This window comes from Anomalospiza imberbis, chromosome 3, assembly GCF_031753505.1.
Source record: "Anomalospiza imberbis isolate Cuckoo-Finch-1a 21T00152 chromosome 3, ASM3175350v1, whole genome shotgun sequence".
Lineage (NCBI taxonomy): Eukaryota > Metazoa > Chordata > Aves > Passeriformes > Viduidae > Anomalospiza > Anomalospiza imberbis.
The window spans coordinates 50,205,236-50,222,706 of NC_089683.1; the positions used below are offsets into that span (position 1 = coordinate 50,205,236).

Consider the following 17,471-nt stretch of genomic DNA (forward strand, 5'->3'; position numbering starts at 1 on the left):
CCCAAATGTTATAAGTATGTTTTTTATACATACATGTAAAACATCTGTAAGTTTGTCTTGAGTTATACATACACACCTCCTCCACCCCCAATGTATACCAAAATACACATAGGCTTGATTAGCACTCTTTCCAGAATATTCAGATATTTCAATATATTTAAGATCTTAAGGAACAATGTACTAGATGATACACTTGGACAAGTAGGATTTTTGATCAACTCTTCCATAAATGATTGTACCTTAAAGCAGGTACAATCCTGCTTTACACAGGTACACCTGCTTTACACAATATGCAGGTGAAAATTAGGTCAAACACGATAGAAGCAATTAAAAGGGAAATGATCTTTAACCAAGAGCAAAGATTAATGTGCCTACACTCAGGTGTCAGCATTCCCAGCACAGTCAGTATTAGTGAAGGAAAAGCCAGGCCCTGGGCACTTGATTTCAGGGGAGGATAAATGCTCCTCAGGCTGCTTCACAGTGTCTTTTGCAGTGTACCACTCCAGCAGAAGCTTGTTCCTGCAACAAGCAAATGTATCTCATCTGGAATTGAGCCTCATCCTGCACATCTTTACAAACAACTCCAACTCTCAAATATGACTGGCAATTCAACACTAAGGGTTCCCTTGCAACTCCTAGGCAACGGGAAGGTGTGGCATACAAGTAACTCCTGATTATCTGCCAATATCACGGCGATAACAGCACTTATTCAGCTAAAGCAGGAGCACAAGCAACACCCTTAGCCATCTGCTCATTTATAAAATCCTGTTTTCAATAAATCCAATTTCAAAAACTTGCAGAGAAGCAAGAATGGTTTTCTCTCAGGAAGCAAACTGAGGATCTGATACAATTTTCCCAAACAATGTTACTGCATTTCAGTGAAGGGCTGGTTACCACCAGAGTGGCAGGAAATTGGATGTACATGCTTGGTACATGCCACCTATTGGCATATGAACTTCCTAGTCCTGATTTCTTCTAGGGCAAGACACAAAACAGTTCAACCTGCTTATCCTCCCCCTTTCTGGCACAGAAAACTTTTATATCTTCTTTATAAATAACATACCAAAAAAAAGCAACTCCCCATTTTTTTAAGCCATCAAGACAAAATCTCATAATAGTCAGGAAAGGTTTTGATACCCTGGGGAGTGTCTGCTGATGAGGGGTGCAAGGCCCATGAAGTGGAGCCTCTGGTAGCCAGCTGGCTTCTGTGGGACTGTCTAGCAGCAGGCTGGTTTGGTTTTGTAAAAGAACATTACCTACTGTTAGCACCACAGAGATCTATAAAGCATTTGTAATCGTACATTTTGTGCTGAGGAATACCATAACTAATACTCACATAGGCTTTTACACAGATAAGATATGATAATTATGAACTTGCAAGTATCTATATTCATTTTACATTGCACTAATAAACTGTGGGGAAAGAGTGTTTAAACTTAGAATCTGGGACTAGAATCTTTCTTTTGGCTATAAAGAAAGCACTTAAACTGAGAAGGATATTTTGCAGTAATAATAATAGGTCCCAAATCCTTCCTGTGTTATTGCCAGAGGGCAGCCTCCCACACAAATTCTGCATTACAATATTGAATTGAAGCTGCTAGTTGAATAATAAAGCCTATCATTATGGGCTATCACCAAAATAATATTTTTCTTGGTTCTTTTTCTTTCTCGACAAAGAGCTACATTCCTTGAACTGTCTCATGAAATTTTTGTGATATTATTATAAATGAGATTTTTTTACATTGCTTGATGGCAAATCAGATATCACCACAGGTCAAATATACTGAATACTGAATATAAAGCACTAGTCATGCAATGTGGAACCAGCTACTCATTTCAGCTGAGGTGAAAACACAGCAAGGAATTCCAGATGAGGCAAAGATGCGGCAAGGAATTTGTTTCCTGTGGTGTTCTAACATGTCCTAAAACATGGAAATTTCTGATTTTCTGTTATTTAACATGCATAACTATTTTTCCATGTCATTTTACATTCAATCGACTCAAGAAATGTAAACTTGTTTATTAATCATGCAATGAACTCAAATGGCTGTGCTGAAAAAATGTACCCTTTGCTGAAATCATCCTTGTCACTAGTTACTTATAAATTAGGATGCAATTAATTTCCTTATCTCAAGATGTCAGTGCTTTCAATTAATTGTGCAAGGTCTTCTTTAGTCAATGGAAAGAGATAGGCATATCCAGACAGCAGATCATTCCATGCTAAAACATATGTTTAACAGAAAACAATTTTTAGAGATGCAAAGTTCAGCCAGGATTCTCTCTTTGTATCCAGTGCTAATACAAATCCACACTGAGATCCAAATGCCTGAAGGCAAAAGTCTGCTTTTCATTGGTCTGTTTTGCTGCAGGGGAAATCTCAGTGTTTAACTCAATATCCAAATCCTTTTTTGTTATTATTACCACTTTATTACATCAGTGGCGTCATCTGCCAAAACCACACATACAAAGCCTTTATAAAGTATGGCTGCTAGTTTTAGCTTTTTCTTAGGTAATTTTGATTTCTTCCTCTAAAATTATGCCAAAATTAGACAGAAGGGATATAATTAAAGATTTCATCTAAACACAGCTTCTTCATGATTCTACAATAACAAACTGTGCAGACAGTGTAAGCTTTTCATCTCTAAACTGTCTTTGAAAATAGGTTTATTTTTGCCAAATACAGTCAAATTTGAAGAATAACCTTTACTTAATTCTGCAAATCTCTGCAAATTCTGCAGGTTTTTTTTTTTTTTCCAATTTTATACACTTGAGTTAGCAAACCAGAAAAATTAAATTATCCATCCTGGTTAAATCTCTGTAAGAAAGTGCTTCTTGTGTCACTTAGTAAAACCTTGTGTCATGAGTAAAAGCATGAACTGCTAATTCTGTTAAAGAATATAGTGTCATACAAAAATTTTGTAAAATAATGCAACAATCAATCACATTTCAGGCATTTCTGACTAAGTGGGAGAATCAAGCCGCCAAAAAGGTTTACTGAATTTACATGTTTGGATCCCTTGGTTATATTCTCAAACTTTTTCAATGCATTAAAACTCCTTACAAACTATAGAGGTATGTACTCTTAAATGCATTGATTATGACATTTTGGAGATGTCACAGAACTCAAAAAGAACCATTCTATTATATGCTGAATTCTTTCCTTAAGAATATTGGAGTTTTTATAATGAAGTGCCACACACACAAGACATTTGGAAGACCATGAGACTTCAAACATGTTTTGAAATTGGGAATTACTATGAAACTTCGAAGTATTTTCAAGCAAATCTCGTTGTTTAAAGACCAGCCCTTCATATCTTCAAGGTGGTTGGTTTATTGGTAAATTTCCACATTTCCACCTACGTGGAAAGTGCTGACACAGAAGCTTCTTTAAATGCCTGCAACCTAAACCACTGCCACCAGCAGCCTGAAATACCAGAGTGAGTGCAGACAACATCACCTGTGTGTGCCATCCTTCCATTTTACCACAAAACCCCTTTCCAAAGCAGCCAGATTCTGCTGGGCAAGCTGAGATGGTGGGGAGAACCATCCTATTTAGCACTACTGTCACAGAACAGAAATCTTACCTGGTGGTAAAAAGTTGTTCTAAATAAAATAAGCTATGGGTGATTTTTTTTTTTGCTATTTTATTTTTTTTCCCAAGTGTTGTGAGATAAAAAACAGTGTTTGAAACTTTGCTATGGGTGTATCTCCTTGCTCTGAATACACAGTGGCTACAAGGGCCCAGAAGTGCCAAGAAATTCTTGTTTAAATTAAACACTTTGAGGTCTGGAAAGACTGGTGGCATAATTTAACTGTGCTGTACAAAATGTAGCAATTAAAAAAAAATAGTCATTTTGAAAGTCAAAAGAGGACCTTACTTTAAAATCATGCTGACAACATCCCAGTGACATAACTATTATTGCTCTGACACTTCCATTCTCAGTTACCTATGAATAACTACTTTGTGCAAACCATTTAGCAAGGCCCCTGCTATTTCACTTCATAAAATATGTTATATTGAATACAACTCAGACCCACTATTTATGTACAATCAATATTAAACTGTAAAAGGCAAAGAATCCTGAATTGACACCAGACACAATAAACATTCTACAATTATGTCAAGTAAATCTTACCACTCCCTGTGGTTTGATTTCAATACAAATTAATCACATGTATTTAAAACTCCTCTTTTTTAACTTCTGTTAGGCTTTCCCACTCTGACCCACTCCAACAACACCTCACAGCTTTTCCTTCTATACAACACTTCCCATGATCCCTTAAGCCAGAAATTATTATATAACTTAGGTTTTTCATTGAGCCAGAGAAACAGGCACAGTATCCCCCTTAGCCACAACAACACTTATAAACAGGCTGGACATCCAAAAAACCTCCATTTCCAGGTTGTTATGTTTCCAGATATAAAAATAGTATTTACTCCAGTTGAAACTTTTTCATTAAGGCAAGGCATAACTATTTTTCAAAGTTTCAGATGCACTTAAAGGTTATATGCTACATTGATTCTTCATAACAAGGCAGGCACTTTAATGCCTAACAGTATTGCTACATCACAGTGCACAAGGCACCATAAATAACCTTAAAACTATGCAACTGGTCAAGGTATAGAGAGCAAACATTTAATGGAAAATATATTCTTTCATACAGAAATTGTTCTGGATTGCTCACTGGCAAAGAGTAATGCGGTCTTATTGGAAATAGTGATTAAAACCCAGATACAGGTCTGCTTTCAAAGGGGGAAAAAGTGACATAAAGACAAAATTTCCATCTGAAAGAAGAAAAAAGCACAGACTTTTATGTATACTCTGATGTTTATTCCTGACTGATTAATCAGAATAACAATAATCTCAATTCTTTTCTGTATTTGACAGCTGAGCATCATCCCCAAAAAAAAACAAGCCCCATACAGCTGCTCTCTTTAATAGTTACAGGGGTAATAATAAGTAGATGAGTTAAAAAGATTATTTGATCTTGCAAACTTGATGCAAGTCTGGGTATTTGTTAAAATTACTTAACTCACTAAGTGAGTTATAATTTCAGGTTTTTTTTGATTTCTATAAATCTGAGAGGTAAATTACAGAAATACACAAGCAATCTGATTGATTAGTCATAAAGTACTTAAAGTTTATAGAGAAAAAGAGAAATTACAGTTTTAGCATGGAGAAACCAGATTGTCACAGCTTACTAGGAAGAAGAAAAAAGGGATCTAGTGGTATTTTCAGAAACTATTATAGTTGTCATTTTAAAAGTATTGAAGAGGAAATATCTAAGCAAAGGATTTGTGTGAGAGTGGAAAATAAATAAGCAAGTAAATAAAAAAATAAAAGTGGCTTTGCCAGTTTGTGCTTCTTATCCCCAAAAATAAGACGCAAACCTGTCTGTCAAGCCACCAGTGCTTTATACACTTCTCTCTCTACAGCCCTGTTTTAAGCCAGAAGAGTCCACAAGTGCTATACCCACACGGTTTACTTAAATAAGCAAGTGAGCCATAGAAGGAACTTTAAATTTTGCAGCACAAGCAGAAGTGAAAAACAGATGCTGAAGATGAACTGAAAATAGAAATCAACATCAGAAATGTGGAAGTGCGACTGAAATTTTAGAAAGAAAGAAAAGGAAATCCCCCTGCACACCACTGATCTAATTACTTAAATTGTACTTTAGAGACCAAAGGAAGTTTTTCAAGCAAACATACTCATGAATTGGCAAGTATTTTTTAGCTGAAAAATAGTACAATGAACTTTTTATCATATGTGATAATAAGATTTCCACAAACAAGACAGTAAGTGTCCCATGATTAGTAAGTGGTGAGGAAAGAGGCAGGATGAACTGAAACAATGGAAAAGATAAAGAGAATAATACTTCAGTTGGATGTCTTTGGTATGCAAGGAGACAAAAGCACATATATGTTTAGACACAGAGGCATGCAAGGATAGAGCAAGTCTGGCTATGATGATACAGGATGAGCAGAGAAAACCAACTATTTTCTGAAGAACACTTGCAAAGTTAAACAAATATTCAGCTAATCTCTTAATCCGGAAATAATAATTTAAAAATAACCAGTGACATCCATAATCTACTGTGAGTGTTTTCCAATTTGAAGCATAAATCAAAATAAAATCAAACAAAATACTAATCAGAAATGAGCCATATTCGATCTGCAATGTATGCAGGCTTCAGTGGCTTAGCATTTCCTAAGCCTGGATGACAGCATATTTGTTTACTCACAGTATTAAGGAAGAGTCATCTACTGAAGGTCAAAGCTAGGCAGATGTGCAAGGATTCAGAATGAATATCCAAGAACCCAGCATTTCATGCCAATTTTTCTGCCACAGCAAAGGAAATTATCTCAGCAGAAATTCTCTTTTACTTTTGTGCCAGGTAAGAAACAAATCCCTTTTGCATTACCACCTTGTACTGTTTGCAGCTGACATCTGTAGTGCTCCACAGCAGTTGTTGTGAGAAGGATAGGAAGAAACCATAAAGATCAACAACATAATGTGAACTATATGCAAAAAGAACATTGAAATATTAACAGTTAAGTAGGGATTTAGATAAGGGCTATATAAAAGATGCATTTTTAGCCTGAATACTTTAAGCATGCTTAAATATACTATGCAGAGCAAGGTATCATTGTGTTGCAATTACAAACATATGCAAGGCTTTTGTATTCAGAATTTTCTCTAACAGCTTAAAAAAAAATAACCAGCATGCCTCAAGCTGCTGTACTACTGAATTTGTGCAGAACTTATTAAAGGCTGTTGTGAAAAATATGTTAGCATGCATGTAAGTAACCAGCCAAAGTCCACGGATTATCACCAGGCAACAGTTAACCAGCCCCTTCAATGATGAGAAAGTTCAGGAGTCACTAACTACCTCCTGCTCCCACACACAGATGTGCTTTTTTTTGGCTTTCTACCTCACTGCTGTTTGAAAGGAAGGTGGGAGAAAAGCCTGTCTGAACTGATATGCCAGAGGTTTCTGTAGGACTGGCCCTGAGCAGTTTACTGGGAAGCTAGAAGCAAACACAGCCAATCAAGCAACATGTCAATGTCCATCCCACTATGGGGAAAAGGTGTACTCCTAAATACAGAGCAAGCAGGGAACAATGGATTGTCAAGGAGGCAGCCACTCAAAAAACCCCATCACCATCACACGCACATGTGAAATTCCTTTTTATTCACCTTCTTCTGATGAGTGATGCTGGGGTTTATTATCAGTATGAAGACAGTTGACGTATCCTTACAAATACACCCCACAGGTGTAATTTTCAATATTCTTCACCAAGCAGTGCAAAGAAACCATTTTCTTTACCAGCACAGTATCACAGGTAGCAGTCCTGTGTTGGACCAAGAAATTGCTGACGTCTGGAGCCAGATACCGGAGGCAAGAGTGACTTCAGGAAAGCAAGCATCTCCTAAAGAGCAGCAAATACAGAGCTGTCTTCAAACCATGACTGCCCAAAGCAAAACCACTCCTTGGGAGAGGGTAGAAAACAGTGAGCCTCTTGTAGCCGGTATTCCTCTTGTTTCTTGATATGAAGAACGTGCTTATACCACATTTGAGAACAAGTAAAAATAAGAGTACAAAGTGGCTAGAAAAATTTCAAAGTAGCACATGTCCTAATGCTCTTAGCCTACCTAAAACAACACTAAAAGAACTTCAGGATGAGCAACATACTAACTGACAAAAGCACACTGTTCTGCAATGAATAAATGTATTTCTGTATGTATCCTTCTGTGTGCAACATACATCCACTTAAATTTCCCAATTTAAACTATAGAACCAGAAGGACAAAACCTCTGCAGCAATTGCAATAGTTTTGTGGCAAAGATGGATTACACAAAATTTTTTATGTGTTCTAGTCACCAAAAAGCAATAATTTTACCTCTTGATATTAAGCAATGCCCAAGGTATCCCAGTGGGAGTGTTGAAAGCAGGTAGCAATTTCTCTCCAAGCTCCACTGCCTTTTTTCGGAAAACCTGAAAGTTAAGAAGAAACCAAGTGTTGGAAAATGCATTGTTGCTCCAACTAAATTAATTTAGCTAATATCATTATTGAGCATATGGTACAATCCATCTCAGCATAAATGAAGCATCCTTGCTCCTTTAGCGTGACGTCAAAGGAACGAAGCAGCACAGTCTGTTTCCATTGCACCTGAGAGGTGAAGAGAGAACTCACACAGCAGGAACACACAGTGACACTGCCCAGATGACCTGCTCCTGGCACCACTGGCATCGAGCCAGAGCCACAGTACAGCCAGACCCGACACTGCAGAGCAGGTCACAACTGGCAGGGGCAGCCAGGGAAGGGGCCATGAGCCAAGGATGCTGCTGCACCCTGGCTGGCTGGCCAGCAGCTCCCTGCCCCAAGTGCCACGTCCTCCTGGAGCCTGGGGACACAGCTGCAGCAAGGCTGCCTTTGCTCTCTGTCAGCTTTATCATGGGGCTCAGCACGCTGCGGGAGCCTGGTCTGCATCGCCACGTGGCTGCTGTGCTGCCAACCTTGCACAGGCAGACTGTGGCAAAAACACCTTCCCACATCACCAAAAAAATAAACCTCACACATTTTGCAGTGCTGTAGTCTTTATGGACTCAGCTGGCTTAGATCCAGAGAGTGTCAGTGCCACAATTAATCAATTATATATTGGAATATAAGCCTGCAGCCAATGAAACTTAACTGATATGCAGCATCTAAAGAGTTTCAGCTTCCATTTCAAAAACATGAAGCAGAAAGACTCCAAGTGCTTACCATACACCCGCAAGAATGACAGACAATTTAACAAGAGGAACTTTTGTGTTCTTTTTAGTTAAAAAGCTGGAACAATGAGGATTTTGCTTTCCTTCAACTGCCAGCTCAGCTCAGGTTACATTAACCTTACTGTTTGTGCACTGAGTGCTCTACTAAGAGAGTTTTTAATTAGAAACAATATTGTTCCAACTTAAATATAGAAACCTATTTAGTGATTTCAATATATGGATGTTTAAAGCCTATCTGCTTGGAATTACACTGGGATCTTGTGCAACACTGAAAGGGATTATCCCAGGTGTAGTAGTCAAAATAGCAAAGTCACCTTCATCGCTCTCTCTTTCTAATAATGGTTCCTTTAACTCGTTTTTTCTCCTCAGGCATATTTATGATGGATTTATATTTATTTATGTATTAGAAATCAGTTTGTACGTCTGATGCATCTTGTGGTGCAGCCATGCATATATGTTTATATGAATATATAAAAACATTTGCTGGGCAAAACAAGGTAATTAAGAAATTTCTTTCCACAAAAATAAAATACAATTTGTAAAACACTACTTTCTAAAAGCCAAGTTGAAGGAAGGTTTTTATTATTGAAAAATATGTGATCAAGAGTAAATATAAAACTCTGGAACAATCATGTTACTATAAAGAAGCTCCAGACTATCCCATCCAACGGTCCCTCCACATGATACAGATCTCAAGATTTCTCTGGCAACAGTCCAAGATTTAGAATTACAGTAAAAGATATTTTGAGGGAGATTAAGTAATTTCAAGCCAAATTATGTCTGGAGTCAGAAAACTTTCTTGAGTGGATTGCATCAGAGTCCTGGGAGAAACTTGAAACAAAGCAGCAGGGAAAACAATTTGCCTGGAAATCCCTTCACAATCCATGATATTTCTGACTTCCCAGTTTACCAATTATGTGGATTCTGATGAGAATTAGTTATGGATTTGTGATCTTTATCCAGCACATAATTCAGTCTTCCCAAGGCTAAAAGCCTTGGTGGACACTCAGAATGAGTTGGTGCAGAACATAATCACCTCACAGCAGATTTCCTTGGGAGGAGCAAGGGACAGTAACCCACCTGGAGCGCACAAGCTTTCCCTCGCTTCACAGCCCCATTTTTCACCTTGGTCTGCTGAAGCCAAACCTATCCTTTACTCTTTTAGCACAAGAGAGGCCTCCCTCCGCCTTTCACAGCATATACTGTGATCAACCCATCAACCTCTCTGCCCTGAAACATTGAAGTACTGACAGGAGAGTGGCTGCAATCATCCTCCTCAGCCATGGGAGGAGGACCAGGCCCAGGGAGGACCCTGACATTCTGAAGAAGCATCTGTTGCACAGCATAAACCCCTGACCTTTAGTCATACCTAAAGGGGCTAGATAGATGTCTTATGGAATTACCTAAAGGGGCTAGATAGATGTCTTATGGAATGCTGTTAAAGGTGCCACTGTATTCTTTTTAGATGTTTATGTAAGGACAAAAGGAGATCTCCCCTTCAAAACACACACACTTAACCACAGCAGAGGCAGCAAGGCTCAGTACCTGCTGGACCTTGCAGGCTATATCAATCCTTCATCATTAAAAACATTACATGTGAGCCCAGAATGAGATCTTTTACAATAATTGCTTCTGGACAAAAAACTGATGTAGAGTAATAATGCATTACTTTGAAGTATTTCTACCAACTCTAACATATTTTTAAAATCCTACTGCATTTATTTTATACATAAACAACACAAATTCTCTCAAAATAAAAATTGCCTACTTTATGGAAATGTCACAAACAAGGGCTATCAAAAAATAAACACATGAAATACAAAGCAGTAAGTATTGTTCCATGTACGGATATAAAAGGAAAAGGTAATTTAGTTCTGTCACAGCTAGTGCCCTGAACACCAACATTAGAATACACAGTAAAGCCAGGCATTCTAACTTCTTTCTTGTCCAAAATGCACCTCTTCTAATGCACTAAACAATTTTCATAGTAGGTAATTAGAAAAAAAGAATTTAAAAATATTTTAAAACAATCATACAATTTTGAAACAAGTGCTGAGGTGACGATGCACTTCTTGTTTACATAAGAATTTCAACAGGTTATTACTAATGCATGCTGGTGATTTTCCTTCTCCTTCCAAAGTTAAAAATAAAAATCAGCTATGGACATTGTCTACTTTTATCTCTAGGTCTTTTTTTACATGGCTGAACAACTGACAGGTAAATCACTATCTATGAAGTAGGATGGCATAGACAATAATGACAAGACTACAACACTGAATGAATGAGCACAATAAATTGTAGCCTCATGCAGTAAAATTATACTCTTTCAGCAAGGGTAAAAAGGTGAAGATAAATAAAGGAAACCGTTTATTTCTCAATTTGCAGCTTTAAAAGCTAATAATAATAATAATAATAATAATAGTAGGCAAAGCAGGGGCTGCAATTATTGCACATCATCCACAATGTTCACTGTATTTTTCTTCTGCAGAAACCTGCAGTATTGGACAAGAAAAAAATACTGTGCTAGGTAAGGTTGTTTTTTTTTTTGGGTAATAAAAGTAAGTAAACAATAGGAACTTCTACTTATTATCTCTGCTTCTGAATTGAATTTCAACTTTTGCCAAGCCCCGATCCTTCCCCACTACCACCAGTAAAGTGATTGTTTAAGCACAAACTATGACAGCCATTACGAGAAGCACAAAACAAAGGCAGAAATGACAGAGCACAAAAATCAGAGACATTATATATAATAAGGAGAACATCCAGGGCAAAATTCCCACACAGTGGTTATCTTTAGAGCCTCAAGGGCCTTTCCTGGATTTTCCTCATGTATGCTCATCCAGCAGGAAGATTACTTACATGAAGTACTCCAACTGGGTCAGACCTGGGAGAAGCTGTCATAGTCCTATACCTGAACCCACCCTTCACTCCATGTTTAGTCTAAATGTTCATTCAAAAAATATAAAAGTCCACAAAGCACTCCTGAGGCCTCTATCACTTTCTCCAATGCTCTATCATATCTAGACAGCATACTTTTTAAAGAAGGTGGACTGTAGAGTTATTTACCTGGCATATTGGCATTCCCTTTACCAGGTGGTGCACAGAGTAAGCCACACTGCCGTCAATTCCTTCTTTTAAACTGAGAATTCACAGCAAAGTACTATGATTATTTTTAAAGAGCAATGAAGCCACTAAAATTTGCACTGATATTTAACTCAGCTAAACACCATACTACAACAAAGAAAATTACTCTTAAGTGAAGCACTGTGGTTCAGGAAAGAAAATTATAATTGACACAAGTCACAAATACATGATCAGTATTTAAAACTATAAAGTTGGGCATGATACGAAATGCTTTCTCTCAAGCATTTCTCTTTAACCTAATTTTTGCTAGTAGTCAGACTTTGGATGTGAGACAATTATGTTTTTAAACTCTAAGGTGTTACCAGCATTTTTTAAAAGTATAATGTTGATTCATACTGTGTGAAGGTCCTCTGTAAGATGGACTCCTCCATAAAATACGTAGAGATTCCTTCACACTCTGCAGTCCGACTCAGAATCAGCACTAAAGCAAATTAGATACTTACTATAATCATACAATAGAGTAGACAGAGGACAGAGTTACTATACTTTCTATTTCAATCTCTGTTTATATTAGTAGACTGTGAATTGTTAAAATAAGCTCAGGGTTAATAAAGAAGCACCTTCATTGTCCTTTAAGTTACCAATCGTGAGTCCCTTACAAACACAAAAGTCATGTCAGACCACCACCATTACTCCAAGGCAGCAATTCTTTGAGCAATATTTGAATAAGCACTGGTAGGTAAACAAGAAATCCACTTACTGCTGCGCACACTCGTCTTTCCTGTTACAGTCTGTTCATTCCATTGGCAACTCACACACCAAGCCAGGGAACAAGACATTATTTTCTCACTCATTAGATAGCCTTAAATATTTCTTAAATACATATAAGTATTTTTGGTCTTCATAAGAGAGAACAAACTAACTAACTAAGAGACCATACATCCAGAACTGTGATGCTAATGTTAGAACACCCAACACCACAATCAATCAGATCTTGCAGACTCTTCCGTCCATTAATAAATCTTATTAGGGAAAAGAGTGTTCCCACAGAGAAACAAGGCTCTGCCTGCAAAGATGCAACCACAGGGCAAAGACAAGACCTGTCATCTGGTGAGCACTGGCTTTCATTATAGTGCAAGAATGTTATCTCCTATGGATAAACAAAAATGTTTCCTCTGGCTGGAATGACAAATCTCTTTGAAAATGTCAGATTACCTCATTGTAGTTTTAATTGCTATTGCTAATCAGGAAGAAAAGAAAAGCACAGGAAACAAATATCTTAGAATTGCATATGTGGCACATCTAATTTTAAAAAAGGCATAACATGGTACAGCATCATAAATTAAAGAACAGCCAGAATTCTGCCTTAAGAAGTCCTCCACATAAAGGGAACCAGAAGTTAAAATTTAACATCAAAGGAAGGAGTACTATATTTTAATCTTTTTTTTTCAATTGACAAAGACATTTTCTCAACATTTCTAATTCTATCAAATTAAGCATTTCTCATTTTTGTTTTTATATTTACAGATAAAAACTGACAAGTCACTAAGTAAGATTTATTGCTTTCTTTCCTGTACCTGACTGCCTTTCCCAGTAGGGTAAGGAATGAATATTTCAGTGCAAGAGCAGAAAACGAGAGCAGAAAAATGAACAGGGACAGGCCACTTTCCTGCTCTTCAGAACACTGAATAGAAATCCTCTCAGCATAACAAATGTTGATTTGGGTTTAAAGTGATCTGCTAACAAAAAAGAACCCTCTCAGAACAACTTGTTCCAATACCTTCTTTACTGAAGGACAATCCAGGATTTTTCCTGTTTTTCCTTTTTTTTTTTTTTTTTTTACAATGAAAGACTAGAAACGCTACCAAAATTGTGGTACTCCACCTGACATAACAGAATATTTGAAATAGTGTAAGCTGAATTCTGCCACTATCTGCAATACCAAGTGATACTATACCTAACTGTAATATTACTTGAAACCTATTTCCTGTAACAAATTTTCAGGGTTTATGACAGCTGGATAAGTTACCCAGATGCTGTTGTTAATTCATCAGCAACTAATGCTTTTACAATTACTGTCACCTTGACACTAGCAGGTGCCAGTGAGTCGTATTTTATTCAGTCCTCACTTCCAGCTGAGTTGAAGTAATTTACGAATATTCAGTGCTAAAAGGTGAGCAGACAATTAATAACATTTCTGGAAACAAGCATTGTAATGAGTCACATGAGTGTGATCATCAGTGCTAACAGAAGAAGCCAAATGGTCTTCAAAGAGGACTTTCACCGCTGTAGAAGTATTTTGTGCATCTAGATCCACAAGTGTTAAGAGTGTGTTTTGAGCATTTTCCCCAGGAAACAGACTGTGTTCAAGACCAATTTCCTAGCTCTGTGCCAGCCCTGGTCCTGCTGGACTTGAGCATGTGAAATGCCACACCAATACGAGCGCACCTCCAGGACTACATCCAGTCTCAAGTTTTCCTACCAGGATAGAGAAGAGGGGGACAGTGCAAAGTCAAAGATCAGTCGAGCTGATCAACACAATGGCACACATCCACACCAGTCAGCATCACATTCTTCACCATTCTGAGTTTTGGGAAGGCTTTCCAGTTTGCAAGCATAACATCAAACCCAAAGCACCTGTGCCCATCTGTACAACTCTTCACAAAGCTTTTGAAAACAGTGATTGTAGAAATATGAAAATTACTTACTGGAGAGATTCGGGCAGCTTGTGGTATCTGTGAGCAACCACTCACCTGCAAACTGCTAGAATAGCACGTGTCTTTTTCACAACTACAGGCAGTAACAAACATGAGTAAGCTTTTAGATTTGTACTACCCTTTCCCCAGCATATAATATGCTGGTCACCAGCTCGTAGAAGAAAGTTCACATAAAAAACCTGTTTTTTGCATAAATTAGATTACATTTAAAAAAAAGGAAAAAAAGACCCTTCTTTTATTCAATTAGCCTTTTTTTGTTACAGTTTCACTGGCGGCAAGAAAATTAATTTTCTTTTCTAGCTGACTGCCGTACCAAAGAAGACACATAGCACCATGAAGAGTATCCCCTCTGTGGAAAAGATTGTAGAGAACTTAATCGAATGGAAGTAACTGGATTAGTGAGAGATTTCCAGACTTCATTCAAATGCACATTCAAAAGTACAAGCCCCCTCAAGTTATCAGCAGTAGCTAATGTATGTAATTACTTCAGTTATTTTTTAACTAAAGAATTTCTAAGTAGATACACTATGTTTGAGAATCTTATTTTAGAAAGGCCAGAATTAAATTGTACAAACTTGTCAAAAAAGAGTGCAAGGCATAAACCAAAGAAATAACGTAATGTACAGTAAGTTTTCGATACCTCACTTGCACATTAAAACGTTAAAATGAAGACAGGAATTGCTAGATAACTGCAGAATTCAAAAAATCATAAAGGAAGACTTTGTTCCTACTATATTTGCTTATTTTATTTTGTACTTTTCATGTGCATTTAGGATTGATTACACAAACTCCAAGAACCATTTACGAGGAAGAACTTTTAGACCACGGGAGAAAAACAACTGCTCATTTATCTACTATCGTCAAAAAGCCTAAGTTTTTTTAAAGCTTATGTATACTTGAACAATTAGAAGCTTAGCTACAACCCACTAGCACTGGAGAGCTTATGAACCAAGCATTTAATAATATCCCTGCTGCAATAATTCAAGAAAAGGCGGTGATGAATGCAGTAAACAAACTGCAATGATTGCCTGTAATAACAAAAGGAATTTGTTACTCACAAAAGCCTTTGAGAATTCCTCACCCCTGACTCAGGGCAGCTTTAATTTTTCAAGAAGTGCGATAAGCAGCATGCACAAAGAGTAAATGAGTAGGATTTACTGCACACGTACGGATTAACTGAGCGCTGGCAACTGGCTCCCAGGGCCCCAAATACAGGTAAACAAGACTCACACCTGCAAAACCTGTGCTCAAATTTTAAGACTCTGAAATACCACACCACCCCCAATACCTAAATTATGAAACAGCTCAGTGTCAGGAAATCACTGTCAAAGATTTGGGATGCCAACTTTGTGTCCTATCAGCAACAGAAAGCCTGGAACTGCAGGTCTCCAGTCAAATAAAGCATTTGTTTCAAGCAAGGACAGATGGCAAGCTAGCAGGCATAAAAAGAGTCAGCAGCCATGATGGAGGACTGAGCCCACAACTAAGAGCTAGTGGAAGTTTTAAATCTCGGTTTTTACACAATATCCACATAAGAGGAACAGGATCTTAAATGAATTAACACTATGGTATGTGTTGCTTTGAACAACAGGTACCACTTAAGAGACACCATACAACTGTACAACTGAAGTATGAAGAGACACTAACACTAAAAAACTCTTTCCCAAGGCCTCTCTGTCCCCAACAAAACAAGCCCTCTCCAATCTATGGAAGTCCAATATTCACATGTTTGGATGCTGGTTAAAGACAGTGTCAGCCCTGGAAGCAGCTCATGGACTAACACCAGTCAAGAATGTCAAGAGTACAGAATATGTCGCATGTTTAGTAGTGAGGTCTTCTATAGTTCAGGAAGACGATATATATATTTGAAAGTATATTGGATATAAGTGAATGCGACTGAAATTAAAAATATGGCATATAAAACGGAAACTCATTATATTGTGAAGTGATACAGAAAACATCTGGATGTCATCTTAAGAGGCTGGTGTTTTTCCTGATTAAGGAAACAGCTGCCTTAGTAAAATTACTCATATCCAGCAGTAACAAAGAGTATCTTTTAGCTCAATTCTCCTGTTAAGCCACAAGCATCTGCTTCCTAATTTTCTTTATATTTAATCTTGTGTACCCAGCTCAAGTGCTGTAACAACAAATTTAAATAGCTGCCTCATTTTATATCTTGCAAGCTATCATGACTAAACAAAGAACAGCACTTTGCATATGAAACTTTGCTTTCAAGCAGGTGACCATTGAGAGGTGATTTGCAACACCACCTGTGTGAAAGCAGGGGGTGGGGTGGAGTAGCCTAATAAACTGCATGGGGAATCAATAATTACATCCTCAATGCAGCATAAAGTGCTTTCAGAAGATTCATTCCTAGGCTTGTAAATTTGACTGTATATTTTAATTCCAATACCATTAAGTGATTTAGAGTGATGCCTTCACTCTAAACTACACTCATAGACCATGGTGGAGGGCACAGAAAAGGCTAAAATCATTCTGTGTACATAAAGGGAATTCTATTTTATTTTTAATGGTAACTCAGCAGCAAACAGGGAGCTGTTTGTTTCAGCCAATGTTATGTGACACTTGCAAGAGTTTTAAGTGATGGTTATCAATTACACAAGTATAACAATATGAACAAGGTACCAAAGGTGTCTACTTTATTTGACATTTTTTTCCTAACTTCATTCTCTCACTTTAATATTTTACTCCAACACCAGAACAACAGCTTAATGAAATTACTCTCATCAGTCTGAATCCCTTGGATAAAAGGGACCAAAACTCAAGGTTTTCCATATTCTGCCATCTCCCTTGAACTGACCATTAGAAAACCTTAGCAACCCACTGAGCAAGCAGAACAAGTAACTACTACATCTTTTTGTTCTGTTTGCCCTC

The 17,471-nt window shown here is 37.5% G+C and overlaps 1 protein-coding gene across 1 annotated transcript in view; it reads right to left on the reverse strand.

Moving 5' to 3' along the window:
- The window catches only part of MAN1A1 (mannosidase alpha class 1A member 1), a 137,899-nt gene that overhangs the window by 50,427 nt on the left and 70,001 nt on the right, over positions 1-17,471 (reverse strand). The window contains exon 5 of the mRNA XM_068184355.1: positions 7,904-7,998. Coding sequence (XP_068040456.1) covers positions 7,904-7,998 — 95 coding nt within the window. The remainder of the gene's footprint in view (positions 1-7,903; positions 7,999-17,471) is intronic.